The 17,531-nt window shown below is 42.3% G+C and overlaps 1 protein-coding gene across 1 annotated transcript in view; it reads left to right on the plus strand.

Annotated features, from left to right (window-relative positions):
- VWA8 (von Willebrand factor A domain containing 8) overlaps positions 1 to 17,531 on the plus strand; it is a 390,508-nt gene that overhangs the window by 108,448 nt on the left and 264,529 nt on the right. Inside the window, 2 exon segments of the mRNA XM_021065625.1 lie at positions 5,584 to 5,744; positions 8,802 to 8,915. Of these exon segments, the coding sequence (XP_020921284.1) occupies positions 5,584 to 5,744; positions 8,802 to 8,915 (275 nt within the window).

Genomic DNA, 17,531 nt, shown 5'->3' on the forward strand with positions numbered 1-17,531 from the left:
CTTGTTGTGTAGCAGCAAATAACCATTTCGGTTTACTTTAGTCAGTAAAAGGGAGTCTTCAACTGCTAGATTTGAAAAGAGGAGTTTCCGTTGTGGCTCAGTGGTTCACAATCCGACTAGGACCCATGGGGTTGGGGATCAATCCCTGGCCTTGCTCAGTGGGTTGAGGATTCGGCATTGCCGTGAGCTGTGGTGTAGGTCGCAGATGCAGCTCGGATCTGGCGTTGCTATGGCTCTGGCGTAGGCCGGTGGCTACAGCTCTGATTAGACCCCTAGCCTGGGAACCTCCATGTGCCATGGGAGCGGCCCTAGAAAAGGCAAAAAGACAAAAAAAAAAAAAAAGGAGGAGCAGCATGTACTGGTTGTCTTTCTCATCATCATTATTAGTAGATATTTACCTACTTGATTGGGGCAAGTGTTATAGACATTGTGTGAGTTAAAAAGATATGAATGTACTTTGGAATCATCTTTCACTACAAAATGAAGCAGTGCTTTTTTATATCTTGAACGGAATAGTGATTCAGGATGTGTTGGTATGAGGTTGAGGAATTTACTCTGCTGAAATTTTTTTTTTGAGTGTTACCAACTGCTAGCTAGCTTCAGCTCCTTAGGCATCTGAACCTCTCTCACCAGAGTTATATTTCTCCTCTCCTCTTCCTGAGCCCACACACAAGACTCAAGAGCCGAGTTAGGTCAAGATACCATCTATTTGCAGTCTGAAGTTGAGATTTGCAAAATTAATACCCATCCATTTCTTTTAAAATGGTATCTGGGGAGTTCCTGTTGTGGTGCAGTGGAAACGAATCCGACTAGGAACCATGAGGTTGCAGGTTCAATCCCTGGCCTTGATCAGTGAGTTAAGGATCCATGAGCTGTGGTGTAGGTCGCAGATGTGGCTCGGATCCCGAGTTGCTGTGGCTGTGGTGTAGGCCAGCGGCTACAGCTCCTGTTAGACCCCTAGCCTGGGAACCTCCATATGCAGCCAGTGCAGCCCTAGAAAAGGCAAAAAGACAAATTAGGAGGTTGGGAATGACATGTACACGCTACCATATATGAAATAGTTGGGGCACAAGGACCACAGTATAGCACAGGACAATCTACTCAATACTGTGTAATAACTTATTTGGGAAAAGAATATGCAAAGAAATGGATGTTTGTATATGCATAACTGATTCACTTTGCTGTACGCCTGAAACTAAAACACAACTTTGTAAATCAACTATACTCCAGTAAGATTTATTTAAAAAAATATGGTAGGGGTTCCCTTCGTGGTTCAGGGGTTAACGAACCCAAGCAGGATCCATGAGGATGTGGGTTCGATCCCTGGCCTCGTTCAGTGGGTCAAGGATCCAGCATTGCCGTGAGCTGTGGTGTAGGTCGCAGACGCAACTCAGATCTGGCACTGCTGTGGCTGTGGCTGTGGCGTAGGCCAGCAGCTGTAGCTCCGATTCGACCCCTAGCCTGACAACCTCCATATGCTGCCAGGTCGGCCCTAAAAAGCAGGTATCACTGGGATACCTTCTTCATGCCACCTCCTCTCTGAATACCAATACCAATTGAAAGTCCTAGTCTTTCCCTTTTTCCCTTCATTTTTTTTTACCCTTTAATTTATATTATACTGTTATGCATTTTGTATGTCCTCCTGCAATCTCATAATTCCTATCAGAGTAAGGAAGGAATATATATGAATGAGACAAAGTTTCACATTAAGTTATTGTCTCTTTTTCAAAGTAGTGCTTCACACAGGGAGGTGTTTGAGACCTCACCTGTGCGATGGTGAATAAAAAAATAAGTGCTAAGCCCCACTTTGGATGGACTGAACTCAAATCTTCAGGGTAATAAGGCCTAAGCTTCTCTATTTTCCAAAAATTCCCCCAGCTGTTTCTGCCAAGTATCTTTGACTTAGAACCATTGTACTAAAGCATGTTTTCTGTTTGTTTTATGCTCTAGGACAATATGCAATGTAACTCTGTAGTGACTATGTTTCTGGAATAATCAGTGCCAAGAGTTTTTTTGCAACATACCTGTTTTTATATTAACTTTTAAAAGGTTTATATATGTGTGTGCATCCATGTTTTATTTTTCATAATTCAGTTGTGCAAATGAACCAGCAACATTTATTTTGATTTGCCCTATTTTTCTTGCAAGAGTGATCCACTGTGCTGTCCTGTAGCATAGCCATGCCTGAAGAAGCTCATTCTCACCATAAACCATCTCAGGAAGCTCTGATGATGGTGATAGGTTTAGTCTTCATTGTTGCACGCGCTGTCGACAGCTTAGAATGGCCTAGAATTTAAAAGTCATGGTTGAATTGCACAGAATTGAAAATGCATGGTTGAAAAATTAGATAAAATTAAAGAATTACGCCAAATTGTGATAATGTGTCACAGTCAGGCCTTGAGAGGGCTATGGGGACTTACTGAGTTCTGTCAATGACAAAGCGAAATGAATCAATAGTCAATATAAGAAAAAAATGGAGAAATTTCCTCGAGCCACCCTGAGGATTATAACCCAGGGCACAGTTTCTTAGAAAGCTCTGAAGCGAGGGTATAAGTGATTTTTGCCAAAGCGGGTACATGCAATCGAGCACACATCTCAGGAGAAGCCTGCTGCTAGTCATAAGGAACGGGCATCATAGTTGGTGCTTTTAGTGCTTTTACTATGGGAAGATGCAAGCATCCAGGTTCATAAAAAAGTCCTGCTGAAAATATCTAGGCATCTGAGGGCCGGTTCTGTCAGTTTTCCCAGAGCACAAAATGCCTCATTCTAATCTTCACCCTGAATTCCTTTCAGGGTGCACTGTAGACCAGTGACTGCAGTGGCTCAGGACCTGATTCTTGCAGAAGTGGAGGCGGGACGACATTCTTTATTGTATAATCCCTTTCCTTGTGGTCTTAATTGCAACCGTTTGGGAGGCATTTCGTGGCCAGTTTGCCCCACAGCAGTAGGGATGCACGTTCTCAGGTCAGGCATGGATTTCATTGATAGGCCTTTCGATGTGCTGTTCCCGGACTTGGCTCTGTAACCAGTCGTCCAAAGCCTCTGGACCGCCTATCTTACTGGTCTGTTATAGTCTAGGAGATGGTTCCCTGTTGCTGCTGCTTCTCATAATCTAGAGCTGCACTATTAGCATCACTGATTTGTGTGTGTGTGTGTGTGTTTAGGGCCGCACCGATGGCATATGGAAGTTCCCAGGCTAGGGGTTGAATTGGAGCTGCAGCCGCCAGCCTACACCACAGCCACAGCAACGTCAGATCCGAGCTGTGTCTCTGATCTACACCACAGCTCAGGGCAATGCTGGATCCTTAACCCACTGAGCAAGGCCAGGGATCGAACCTGCATCCTCATGGATGCTAGTCAGATTCGTTTCCGCTGAGCCACAACAGGAACCCTTCTTCCCTTTTGGTCATAATTTCAACCAACATTTGGGAGGCATTTCGTGGCCAGTTTGCCCCACAGTAATAGGAATGCTCATTCTTAGGTTGGGCACGGATTTCACTGATAGGCCTCTCAGTGTGTTCTTTCTGGACTTGGCTCTGTAACCAGTCGTCCAAAGCCTCTGGACTGCCTGTCTTACTGGCCTGTTATAGTCTAAGAATTGGTTCCCTGTTGCTGCTGCTTCTCATAATCTAGAGCTGCACTATTACCGTCGTTGATTTTATAGAATTATATCTTTGGTCGATTGTTTGACGGCACTTCATCATCATTAATTTTATCTGAGGCTCAGTCGCACATTTGGTAATGCAGCAAGCAATGATCTTATAAAATAGGCAGAATGCAAGTAATATAGACAGTAACGTTAACAGGGTTATGAGTATTGAAGCTGAGACCGACCACTGGGTGTGGCCCACCCCCTCCGCAGTCATCAGACCAGCCTATTCTGTACCAGTTGCTGTCTTTAAGGGAAAGATATTGGTACTGTGCATAAAGTCCACCAGAGATTGTCTGCATGTACAAGGCAGGTCAGGGGTCAGCTGACCCTTTACAGGCTTGAGGAAGGAAGGTTATCTTTGAAGAAGTTCCATGGCTGGTGCCAGGAAAATGGATCTTTATGGTTGAGCAGGCATTTCTGCCACTGGGGAGGTCTGGTGAATGTATAAATCAGATCCACGGCATGCTCGAGGGGAGGGAGGAGGCCCAAGTGGCCAAAGAAAAAAATTTGTGTTTACACTTTTCTTTTCTTGTCTTAAAATGTGAATCTTTATTTCCTCAGTTTGAAAAGTATTGTTTTTCAAGTGTCATTGTGATTCCCTATAAACCTATTTACACTTCTTAAGTCAGAACTTTTTTTTAATTAAAAAAATTTTTTTCTATTGTTATTTCCCCCATGCAATTTTTTTTTTTTCCTGCTGTACAGCATGGTCTTTTGATAGTGAGAAAATCACAGTGAAGGAGACTTAACTTTGTAATCTTCTTTTCAGTACAGATTTGTCGCCATTGTGAATATAAGCAAATTCCTTCATTTTCTATCTTCTTAAAACTGGAGTTGAGTATCCAAGAATTTACCAAAGAGAACTTTCAATTTTTGGATCACATTGACTGTAAATGTTGAACTTTGTTTGAATTTACCCGGCACAGAATTTATCGGAGTTCTGACAGCCAAAAAGAAACTATTGTCTTCAACATTAACACATGTAGGAAAAAAAACTTATTTGTATTATATACACCCAATTTTTTTTTACAGTAGGTAGATGTTTATATGCAACTACCATGAATAGTTTGCTTAAACCTGTTACATCGTTTTAACACTAGCACATTGTGTACGCGCTTTAAAAAATTGCTCGTAAGTGCTGTGCTATTGTTTGTCAATTCCTGTACCTCATCTGATGACTGTTCTCCTCAATTTCCTCCATTTTCAGCCTCCTTAAATATGAGTCACTGTGATGGTTTTTCAAGAGAACTGAACTGCAAGAAAACATACATCACTGATAAGCCTCCCCCGCTCCGACTTCGTAGGGCCTTTAATTCTTAAAAAGGAATCTACACATTTGGGCCCTTTCAGGAATAAAGCTGATTGGGTTAAATTCCATTAATGTTGGCTGGAAATTACTGCCATCATCTGTGTGGATACCAAGTGAACATTTTAAAAGAAGGGGGAAAATGCTAAATAAAAAGGAGAAAAAGGAGTTCCCATTGTGGTTCAGCGAGTTAAGAACCCGACTAGCATCCACGAGCATGCAGGTTTGATCTCTGACCTCACTTAGTGGGTTAAGGATCTGGCCTTGCCACCAGCTGCAATGTGGGTCGTGGATGCAGTTCAGATCTAGCATTGCTGTGGCTGTGGCATAGGCTGGTGGCTGCAGCTCTGATTCATCCCCTAGCCTGGGAACTTCCATATGCCATGGGTGCAGCTCTTAAAAGGAAAAATAAAAATAAGATAAAATAAAATAAAATAAATCACTGTATTACGTGGATTTGTGATAGGCAAAAAAACTCAAATGACCAAAAAAAGCTGCTGAAAGCTGACTTTCCAGTTGTATGGAGTATAATGTTTAGAGGTAACTCTGAGGCCAAATAAGTTGTCATCCATGTCTTGAAAATTAATTCTGCATTTTCTCTGGCGGGTATTGGGGATGGTTTCAGGATATGACAGCACGTGATCTGCTACAGCAGAGATACACTCTTCCCAGTGGAGACACTGCCTGGCGGTCCTCACCCCTTGTAAACGCTGCTCTGGAAGGCAAGCTGGTGCTCTTGGATGGCATTCACAGAGTCAACGCGGGTACACTCGCTGTATTACAAAGGTTCGTATGAGTCACACACAGAGCAACACACCAAGTAAACAGTGGATGGTGGAACTTGCTCAATTGTCTAATTTAAACTGGGTTACATAGTCCTTGAGGAATTATTAATTGTATATCCAAAGAGAAGAGCAGATGTTTTTATTGTTGTAAACACAGTAGAGTAAAACTTCAAATAATGAACATTTTGGGAAAAGCCACTGCCTTGGCAAAATTCTGTTAAGAGCTTAAAAACGAATTTTTTTTTTTTTTTTTTTGACATTTCTTGGGCTGCTCCCACAGCATATGGAGGTTCCCCGGCTAAGGGTCCATTTGGAGCCGCAGCCACCAGCTTACGCCAGAGCCACAGCAACGTGGGATCCAAGCTGCGTCTGTGACCTACACCACAACTCACGGCAATGCCAGATCCTTAACCCACTGAGCAAGGCCTGAGATCGAACCCACAACCTCAAGGTTCCTAGTCGGATTCGTTAACCACCGCGCCACGACGGGAACTCCCCAAAATGAAAACTTTTAAGTGGTAATTTTGAAGGACTTTATATATGTGGATTGATACATGCAGTGTCACACACCTGACATTTTTAGATTGTCAGAGTCACAGCTTCACTGTTTATGAATTCCTTTTTCTTTCTTCCTTCCTCCCTCCCTCTCCATTTTCCTTCCTTTATTCCTTTCTTTCTGTCTGTCTTTTTCTTTTTTATTTTCTCGGCTGCACCTGTGGCATATAGACATTCCCAGGATGGGGGTGGAATTGGAACTACAGCTGAGGCCTATGCCCCAGCTAGCTCAACACCAGCTCCAAGCTGCATCTGTGACCTATACTGAAGCTTGCAGCTACGCCAGATCCCTAACCCACTGAGCGAGGCCAGGGATTGAACCGGCATCCTCACAGAGACAACATCAGGTTCTTAACCCCCAGAACGACAACAGGGACTCCCAAACTCCTTTTTGATCCAGATCTAAATTATTGGTTGATCTTGTTGGATTTTTTTTGGCCATGCCCACAGCACGTGGAGGTTCCCAGGCTAGGGATCGAACCTGAGCCTCAGCAGTGACCCAAGTTCCTGCAGTGACAGTGCTGGATCCTTAACCCATTGCACCACAAGAGAACTAAGATTTTTTTTTTTTGAAAGAGAAAATATAGTTCCTTTTATACAATATATAAGAGAGGGAGTTCCCGCTGTGGTGCAGCGGAAACAAATCCGACTAGTAACCATGGGGTTGTGGGTTCGATCCCTGGCCTTTCTCAGTGGGTTCAGGATCTGGTGTTGCCATGAGCTGTGGTGTAGGTTGCAGACATGACTTGGATCCCATGTTGCTGTGGCTGTGGTGTAGGCCAGCAGCTATAGTTCTGATTCAACCCCTAGCCTAGGAACCTCCATATGCCTCAGGTGCAGCCCTAACAAAGGAAAAGTAAATAAATGCAATAAACTGTGTAATGCTGTTTGATTATATTTTATACAGGCTGAAGTTCACTCTGTGTTTACAAACTTCAACATTTGTGTCCCTGTGCTGGTCTTATTTCAGATTAGGTGGGGCAAATATCCACACATTCCTAGTTAACTTCTTTTCAATGTTAAGAGAGAAAGTCATGGGTAACTTTTTGTGGAAAATATTAACATCTTGTGTCACTTTGGGAGATTAATGATACCATTGTTTTGTTTGTTTGTTGATTCTATCACTAGTAAACATTTGGCTTTTAACTTTTACCTCTAAATTTTAACTTGCTGGGAAAGGTCAAATAAGCGGAATAGTCTAGTTCCCAAACTAACTATCCCTTGACAAAAATGCAGATTCTGAGTATAATGATAGAATCTACAAACATTGTGTTACTCCTGACTTGAGAGCCTTTAAAAATGATAATCACAAACTTTCAGTAATTTACCATAAACATTCCATAGATTTACAGGATTTTTCTTTTCTAAACAGGCAAATGCAAACACAAATGAAATATTACTGCCCCCTTTTTATAGGCTATCTCTTGCCCCTTAGGCTGAGTAGTAGCCTACTAGCTACTAGCAGTAGTAGCAACAACTAGTGTCAATTGACTACTTACTCTGCACCAGGTATTATGCAAAGCTAATGTTTCTCAGGTTCTCAACCTTGGAATCTCCTTGTGGGATCCAGGCTTAAAAATCACTGATGCGGAGTTCCCCATCGTGGCTCAGTGGTTAACGAATCCAACCAGGAACCACGAGGTTGCAGGTTCAATCCCTGCCCTTGCTCAGTGGGTTAACGATCTAGCATTGCCGTGAGCTGTGGTGTAGGTTGCAGATGCGGCTCGGATCCCACGTTGCTGTGGCTCTGGCGTAGGCCAGTGGCTGCAGCTCCGATTAGACCCCTAGCCTGGGAACCTCCATATGCCACGGGAGCGGCCCAAGAAATAGCAAAAAGACCTAAAAAAAAAAAAAAAAAAAATCACTGATGCCTTGGAGGTCCCACTGCTTCCAGCCACTGGGTGCAGTGGGTTAAGGATCTGGCATTGTCTCTGCTTCGCCCAGGGTTGCTGTTGAAGCATGAGTTTGATCCCAGACAGGCACAGTGGTTAAAAGGATCCAGTGTTGCTGCAGCTGCGGCGTAGGTGGCAGCTGTGGCTCAGATTCAATCCCTGGCCTGGGAACTTACATGTGCCAAGGGAAAAAAAAAAAATGTCATTAGATATTTTAAGTCCTGTAATTGCAAAGATAGAAATATTTTGATAATACTATGCCTTAATGACTTACATTAGCAGTATGTGCCAACTGGCTTGTTCACTAATATTTATCTCTCGGTTCTCCTGCGTCACTCATTCAGCTGTTTCATCTCCCTCCTCCTTCTCCTTCCCAGTTCCTCCTCCTCCTCCCCTCCAGTAACCATGACAACTGCCTTCCAGTACAGAAACCAACAGTTTTGCCAACTATAACAGCCCTAACCAACTTGAGATTTCGAAAGGTGCATTTAACGAAACTGTTAGACTCAATTGCCAGTAATAATTGACATGATTAAAATATTAACTGATTCTACCTGTAGTAACTCCTGTGTTCAATACTGATGGTTTCCTTGCCTCTCCTACTCCGTTAGGTTGATCCATGATCGAGAGTTAAGCCTCTATGATGGCTCTAGGCTGCTGCGAGAAGACAGGTATATGCGTTTAAAGGAGGAGCTGCAGATGTCTGATGAGCAGCTCCAGAAGAGGTAATTTTGTCAAGTGTACCTGTGAAGAAAATTATCCTTTTAAACCTAGGGTCAAGCCCAGATAACTTTGAACGGCTTGATAATTTGGCGACCTAGACAAGATCATATTTTGGCACTTCTCAAGACCTGAGTTGGCTAGCTAAGATGGAGTTCCCACTGTGGCTCACCGGGTTGAGAACCCGACACAGTGTCCATGAGGATGGGGATTCGATCCCTGGCCTCTCTTAGTGGGTTAAGGATCCAGTGTTGGTGCATGCTGCAGCAGAGATCACAGATGTGGCTCGGATCTGGTGCTGCTTTGGCTGTGCTTGTAGGGTGGCAGCTGCAGCTCCGATTCAGTCCCTGGCCTGGGAACCTCCATATGCCATAGGTGCGGCTGTAAAAGGAATATTAAAAAAGAAAGAAAAAGAAAGAAAAAAAAAGATGTACTTTGCTCTTTCAGCCTTACTCATACAGAAGTGTTTAAACTTTTTATGAGAGTGTAGTTTTAAGAAGTTAATCCCTCTTCTGTTGTCCAAACGATTCAGTTTTGGCCCAAACCTTTGTGTCACTTCAGGAAAAATAATTTAAAAAAAAGAGCCTCACAGTTAACTGGGCCTACCCTCCTAGGAAATGATCAGTTATTTCTGGTGTATGCCTCCTAATGCAGGATTACCCTTTGTAGCTTATTTAAACATTCCTTCCAGATCTGTAACAGCCAAATTCAATGTATGAGATTGGATTGGCTCCTGGATCCAGAAATGGAATGAAAACAGAAATATAAGACATTTGGGGACAATTGAGAAATATGACAAGCTATTGAATTAATATTCAATTTCAATTTCCTTAATTATAATGGCATTGTGTTTGTGAAGGTGTTGACCTAAAACAAATACACTTCCAGTCATTTCTCCAGCAAAAAAATGGGTTTTTTTGGAGATCAGCAAAGAACTGCAACTGGGGGTCTCTAACCGGGGCACGTCTTGTGAGGTCCCACCCAAGGAGGAGAGGAGGAAGGACTCTTTAAAAGAGGGAAAAAGGAAGTTGAGAGAGGTAGAGGAAATCAAGTGTCCATCGAAGGAATTAAGAGTTCAAAGTAAGGTGGCTTTTCATTGGCTGAGTCTTGACAGTCTCTCATTGGCTGAACTCTTGCCGGGGCAAGAAGAGAAGGCATTTCTTCTTCCAGTTGGCTCTGCCATTGCCATAGGGCATGAGAGCGCCCCCTTCTGGCCTACCAACTACTTAATTCTGTTTATTGATATGTATTTTTTTGTTTAACAGAGGAGAGTGTTTCTGTTCCTAGGAGACAGCATGCTGAAATATTTAAGGGATAAAGTAAAAAGATGTCTGCAGCTTACTTTCAAATGTTTCAGGGGGAAAAAAAAGACACGATGAGTGGCTTCTTTATGAAGAACAAGGGAAAATGAGAACACAAAGTGATAAACCCTTAACAATTGGTGAACTCTCGGGGAGGGGTGTATGGGTGTGCATATTCTCTTTCAGATTTTCTGTTTGAAAATTTTCAAATTAAGACGTTTGAAAGAAAATAGTTCTTTCTGCCACACCCACTATACTTTCCTTTAGAGGACGTTTGGCAATTATCAGTAATTTTTTGTCTCATTACATTTCCATGGATATTTTTACATAATTAGAGATTGTTGCTCTGGGGAATTCCTAGTCACTTAATTGAATCTTATTTAATTGAAGCCAGCCACTCCGCCCCACTTCCACAAAGCACTTGCTGCCATTTTTTTTTTTTTTTTTTTTTTTTGCTTCCTAGGGCCACACCTGCAGCATATGGAAGTTCCCAGGCTAGGGCTCGAATGGGAGAGCCACGACTGCGACCTACACGACAGCTCACGGCAATGCTGGATCCTTAACCCACCAACTGAGGTCAGGGGTTGAACCTCAATCCTCATGGATCCTAGTCGGGTTCATTACCACTGAGCCCCCATGGGAACTCCACTGCCACATTTAAAATGATAAAATCTTACAAATGATAATTATGTATATTTTTTATTCTGATTATGTTTTAAGGAGAATTTTAAAAAATTTCCCTGGAATTTTTTCATAGAGAAGACATGTTAAATTCCTTACTATCTTTGTATAAGTTATTTAAAAATTCACTTGGCTACACAGCTATTTGCGCTTCTGAGGTGTGTATCATCAAACTCCTCTAGCCCAGTGAATGGTTTGGTTGAGTCTTTAGGGAGGCATGTATTTACCCCTCTCCTATCATACCTTGAGCTTATAACATTCAACTCTTGGACATTACTTGTATGTGATTCAGCTGCTGGGGAACAATTGTATTTCAAAGGAGATGAATCAAAGCAATTGCGCAGCAGCAAGACTGCCCATCAGTTTCCTTTAGGACTTGAGGAGCATTGTCTTCTAGCCAAGGGTCCAGGAAATGACAACCCTTTTCTGTGAAAAGAATCCAGATTCTCCCTAGTGGTCACAGGCAGTTTTGCAGATGAAGCCACTTTTAGGAACAAAGTGGCCCTGAGCATTGTGTTTTTTGGCTCAGGCTGGTTAGCAGTGCTTTCTTCTCAAAATGTCTTCATCACGGTTGATTTTCATCCTCCCATGAATAGAAACCAGGCTCAGTTCTTTCTCCAGAAGTCATTCTGAATAGGTGGGGACAGATCATAGCCCTGCTTGGTTTCCTATGTTTGTTTTTTAATATTTGTTTGAGTTTTGTTTGTTTTTTTTTTTTTTTTTTTTTCTTTTTAAGGCCATACCCACAACATATGGAGGTTCCAGGGCCAGGGGTCCTGCAGACCTATACCACAGCCACAGTAACACCATGGTCTGAGCTGCATCTGTGACTTACACCGCAGCTTGAGGCAACACTGGATCCTTAACCTACTGAGCGAGGCCTAGGGATGGAACCCGAATCCTCAGGGATCCTATGTCAGGTTCTTAGCCCACTGAGCCACACTGGAAACTCTGAGTGGGTTTTTTTTTGTTTGTTTGTTTGTCATTGTTAAATATGCCTGAAACTTGAGCCAGATAGTTTTGCCAAGGCTTTTAATGAAAAATAACAGTCTCCTGTTATCTGTCCTGGGATGCTTTCCCATTTCCCATTCCTCAGAGGCTACCACTCTCAACTCTGAGCTGTTCCTTTTGGTTTTTTGTTTGTTTGTTTGTTTTTTGTCTTTTGCTTCTTACGGCCACACTTGCGGCATATGGAGATTCCCAGGCTAGGGGTCAAATCACAGCTGTAGCTGCTGGCCTACACCACAGCCACAGCAACGCCAGATCCTTAACCCACTGAGCGAGGCCAGGGATCGAACCCGCAACCTCATGGATGCTAGTCATATATATTAACTGCTAAGCCACGACGGGAACTCCTGAGCTCTTCCTTTTGATGTCTACTTTCATACCACTAAACAATATATTTTCATTGACATTTCTTGATTTATTTTTCAGTGTTGGGCAATATCTATTGATTTCCTACTAAGGAAAAATTACAGTTTATCTCTTTCACCATCCCTCTTTCAACTATGCATACATACTTCTTATATCCCATTCTTCCTAAGTGTTAGGTAGTGATTTTGTTTACAGCTTCATTCAGTGTTTGCATTGTTGTCATGGCAGAGGACTATACACAGCCGAGCCAATCAGTACACTACAGTTAGGTGTCCTTTTACATGTGTTTTGTTTGTCCTAAAGTTAATTACTGCCTACATATAAAGAGAAGTAGATACATAAATAAAAATTACAATGCAGCTTTTCAGCGTTAGAGATGTAGATTATGCTATAAGACAGAGGAAGAAGTAACCTTCTTTTCTTTTCTTTTCTTGTTACTACACAGAGACGTATTAGTGACCTATATCTCCTGATTTTAAACTGATAGTCATTCAAGTTCAAACACATTCTACAATAGTCAACTTTTTTACTGCCCTCTCCAACATTTTGTGTTTTTGATGTCATATTTTACATCTTCATGTTTGTCTCTTCACTGTTTATTATAATTATAGTTGATGTTATAATTTTTTGTGTTTTAATCTTAATGCTAGTTTATTTAAGTGATCCATAGCCTTTATTATATATTTGCCTTTACCAGTGGGGTTTTTCCTTTCCTGTAAATTCTTGCTTCTTGTTAAAGCCTTTTATTTTCTACCTGCAGAAGACCCTTTATAATTTCTGTTAGGGTTGGTTTAGTATTGATGAACTCTTTCAGTTTTTGCTCATCTTAAAAATTGTTCATCACTCCTTCAATTCTAAATAATAATCTTGTTGGGTAGACTATCTTAGGTTGTAGGTTTTTCCCTTTCATCACTTTAAATGTGTTATGCCACTTCATTCTTGTCTGCAAAGTTTCTACAGAAGAATCAGGTTCCCTTGTATGTGACACTCTTTTTCTCTTGCTTACTATAGAATTCTCTTTTATGCCATTTTAATTACGATATGTCTAAATGTGGGTGTCTTTGGATTCATCTTGATGGGGAGTCTTTATGCTCCTTGTACCTGGATATCGGTTTCCTTCTTCAGGTTCAGGAAGTTTTCAGCCATAATTCTATCAAATACACTTTTGAACCCTTTTCCCTGTCTCTTCTTCTGGGTCCCCTATAATGTGAATGTTAGTATGCCTGATGTTGTACAAGAAGGCCCTTAAACTGTTTTCGTTTTTAAATTTTTTCTTTTTGCTTCTCTGTGTGATTTCTATTATTCTATCTTTAAAATCACTTATGTGTTCTTCTGTATCACCTAGTCTGCTGTTAATTCCTTCTAGTGTGTTTTGCATATCGGTTGTTATATTCTTCAGCTTCAATTGGTTCTTTTTTATATTTTCTAGTTTCTTCTTAAAATTATGACGTTGTTCATTTATTCTTTTGCTTAGTTCAGTTAGCGTTCTTATTGCTAATGTTTTGGAGTCTCTCTGCTAAATTATTTCTGTTTCAATAGTTATTTATTCAGGGTTTTTTTCCTTTTTTTTTTTTTTTGTCTTTTGTTGTTGTTGTTATTGTTGTTGCTATTTCTTGGGCCACTCCCTCGGCATTATTGTTGTTGTTGTTGCTATTTCTTGGGCCACTCCCTCGGCATTATTGTTGTTGTTGTTGCTATTTCTTGGGCCGCTCCCGCGGCATATGGAGGTTCCCAGGCTAGGGGTTGAATCGGAGCTGTAGCCACCGACCTACGCCAGAGCCACAGCAACGCAGGATCCGAGCCGCGTCTGCAACCTACACCACAGCTCACGGCAACGCCGGATCGTTAACCCCCTGAGCAAGGGCAGGGACCGAACCCGCAACCTCATGGTTCCTAGTCGGATTCGTTAACCACTGCGCCACGACGGGAACTCCGTTTTTTTCCTTAATCTTTCATTTGGAACAAATTCCTCCATCCTCTCATTTTGCTTATTAACCTTATCTGTCACTATTTAGAGGTAAAACAGTTACCTTTCCCAGTTTTGAAGGGATGTTCCTGTGTGGGAGTGTCCCTATGCAGTCCCTGTGTGCCCGGTGGCTTTGGTGGGAGAGCTGGACCTGAAGTGAACATGGATCACATTTTACCCTAGGGTGTGCTGACAGCTTTCACCTTGTTGGAAGGTGAGGCTAATGATGGAGGGGCTAGAGCCAGAACCAGGTGTGAGCCATGGCTTCTCCATTCTAAATGGCTGTCACCACCCTATTGGAATCAGGATTGGGTCTCAAGGTGCTAGAGCAGAAGTTCTGAGGGTCAGGTGTGAGCTCGTTTCATTCCCTCTAAGTGTGTTCCCTCCCCCTCCCAACAATAACATCTTTGCCCAGAGGGGAGTGGCACTGGAACAAGAGAGGCCAGAGCATGCACTTGGCTTGGGGTGGTCTCAGCACACTAGTCAGATGTCTAAGCTGCTCCTGATTTGGCACCTCCACAAATACCAATAATGGTCACCCTCACCCTTTTGGATGTTGTGCTGTGTCTGAGCTGGCTCCATCCCCCCCGACTGTGCACTCTCCTTTGGAACGACAGGCTTCTACCTATTGTGGAATGGTGATGGAGCTAGAGGAGCTGGAGCAAGTGCTTCACATCGGCGGGGATGAGCCCTGGGACAGTCGGTGGAAACCAGCTAGACCCCAGCTAGTTTCAGTCTACTTTCTCCACCTTCTTCCTAGGCGTAAGCAAATGTGTTTGCCCTCTTCACCAAGCTGAGACTAGTTTTCTTAGAGCCCTCCTATAAGTCCCACTGGTTTTTAAGCTGGCTAAGAGGACTTGTCCTCTCATAGTCAGACCTAGGACTGGGATGCCTAGTAAGGGTTTCAAACTGCTCACTCCCCAGGAAAGATCCCTGAGTCTGTGTAATCCCACTGCTCTTCTGTGTCCCCTCCTGGGGGCCTAGGTCCCAAGCTGATGGCTTCTATTATCTTCCTACCCAACTTCTTCCTTCCCCTCTTCCTTCCTTCCTTCCTTTCTTTCCTTGGCATATGGAAGTTCCCAGGTCAAATCAGAGATGCATCTGCAACCTGCACTACAGCTTGCAACAACACCAGATCCTTAACCCACTGAATGAGGCCAGGGGTCAGACTTGCATCCTCATGGACACTATGTTTGGTTCTTAATCTGTGAACTCCTGTATGAATCTTTCTTTACAGGCTTGGTTGTCTAGGAGTCTTTCTGCCAGTGTCCAGTTGGTTTTCAGTGAGAATTGCTCCACGTGTGCTTATATATATACATATATATATACATATATATATATATATATATATATATATATACATACATATATATATATATATATTTTTTTTTTTTTTAGGGCCGCACCAGAGGCATATGGAAGTTCCCAGGCTAGGGATCTAATCAGAACTACAGCTGCCGGCCCACACCACAGCCACAGCAATGCCAGATCCAGGTCAAGTCTGTGACCCACACCACACTTCCCGGAAATGCTGGATCCTTAACCCAATGAGCGAGGCCAGAGATCGACCCAAGACCTTATGGTTCCTAGTTGGATTTGTTTCTATTGCACCACGACAGGAACTCCGTGGTTGGAGTTTTGATGTGTTCATGGTGATAAGGGGGTGGGGATTGAGCTCAGCTTCCTTCTTCTGCCGCCTTGATCATCTCTCCCCAACCCTGTTTTCTGTGTATCACTTTTGCATTCCAGACACTTTCTCTGTTGTCTGCATCTCTTTTCTGCACATTCCGGCACATCAGGTATTCTGTCAATTTTACCTTCCGTCCCTTTCATCTTTCTCCTGTGGTGTGTTCTGGCTTGTCCTAATCCAGGCATGTTGTTCTTCTTACTTGTAGCATAAATACCTCACTTTAATCTCTCTCCACTACCACTCTCTGGTTTCCTTTGGTCTCTTTCTGCAACTTTCATCAGTTAGATGTTGAATCTCCTGAAGAAGGGGCTGAACCTCTTTTTCTCTCTTACGTTCTGTCATTTTGCCCAGACTTGATTGACTTTCCAGAGGTGAGAGTCTAAAAATTGATTCTGCTCTCCATCTGAAATATTTCTACTAGGTGAAAGCCTAATTCCTTTCCTAATCAGCATTCCTCCTTTTTTTTTAAATTTGAGAAACACACTATTTTCTTATGACTGTGAACAGTTTTTCTCAATTTTGTAGTTAAACACAGTCCCATTATAGAATCTGTCACATTCTGATGGTATGGATTGTTAGTGAGATGAGACTCACTTTTTTGTTTGTTTGTTTTGCTCTTTTTGGAGCCACACCCACAGCATATGGAAGTTCCCAGGCTAGGGGTTAAATTGGAGCTACAGCGGCCACACAGGATCCGAGCTGCATCTGCAGCCTACACCACAGCTCACGGCAATGCTGGATCCTTAACGCATGGAGTGAGGCCAGGGATTGAAGCTGCATCCTCATGGATACTAGTCGGATTCATTAACCACTGAGCCACGAAGGGAACTCCCATGGATTATTGGTAAATTTCTTTACCTTTTCCTGATTAACCTTGCTCCAATTTTGTAGCCGACATTTGTCTTTCTGAGAATGAATACATTCTCTTTTAGGGTTGTCATAGGCTAGAGTCTTCCTTTAAGCCACTTGACTATTTCTTTCGAGACTGTATTCCTTGGATGGAGAACAGGCAGCTTGACTGAAAGGACACAGCATAGCATAAAAAGTGGGAAATTTGTATTCTGTGAGAAAATCAATTTGTTTCATGAGTTATTCTTGTAAATAATGAGACCTATTATCTAGCATTTGTTGATCCTCTATATTGTCCATATCTAATATGTCCTTTTTGGCATTAGCGGATGAACTATAAATTAGAAATTCATAACCCAGGTCATCTATCCTTTTATTCTGTATGTAAGCACAGAATTGAAGTTCAGCAAAGTGATTATTATTTCGCTTCATCTTTAAATAAACTCAGCTATTAATGCTTTGATCTTTGTGGGGGATTTTTTGAGATGGAGAGAAAGGTCAAAGGGAGAATGAAGAGAAGTCAGATTTAAGCTTCTTTGCCTCCGACCCAGTGTGGTAAATTAAAACACCTTTTAGCTTTCAGATAAGAACGAGTTTTGTATTGGCGTTTGGCAGGAATCCTTTAGTTACAAGTAATAGCAACAACAACAACAAAAACCACTTAAATTGTGGCAAAAAGGAATTTTAGGTTATCTCACATGTTCAAAAGAAGGGAGAGCTTGCATTTGGGCCTCCAGAAACAACTGGAACCTAGGACTTG

The sequence above is a fragment of the Sus scrofa genome, chromosome 11, assembly GCF_000003025.6.
Source record: "Sus scrofa isolate TJ Tabasco breed Duroc chromosome 11, Sscrofa11.1, whole genome shotgun sequence".
NCBI lineage: Eukaryota > Metazoa > Chordata > Mammalia > Artiodactyla > Suidae > Sus > Sus scrofa.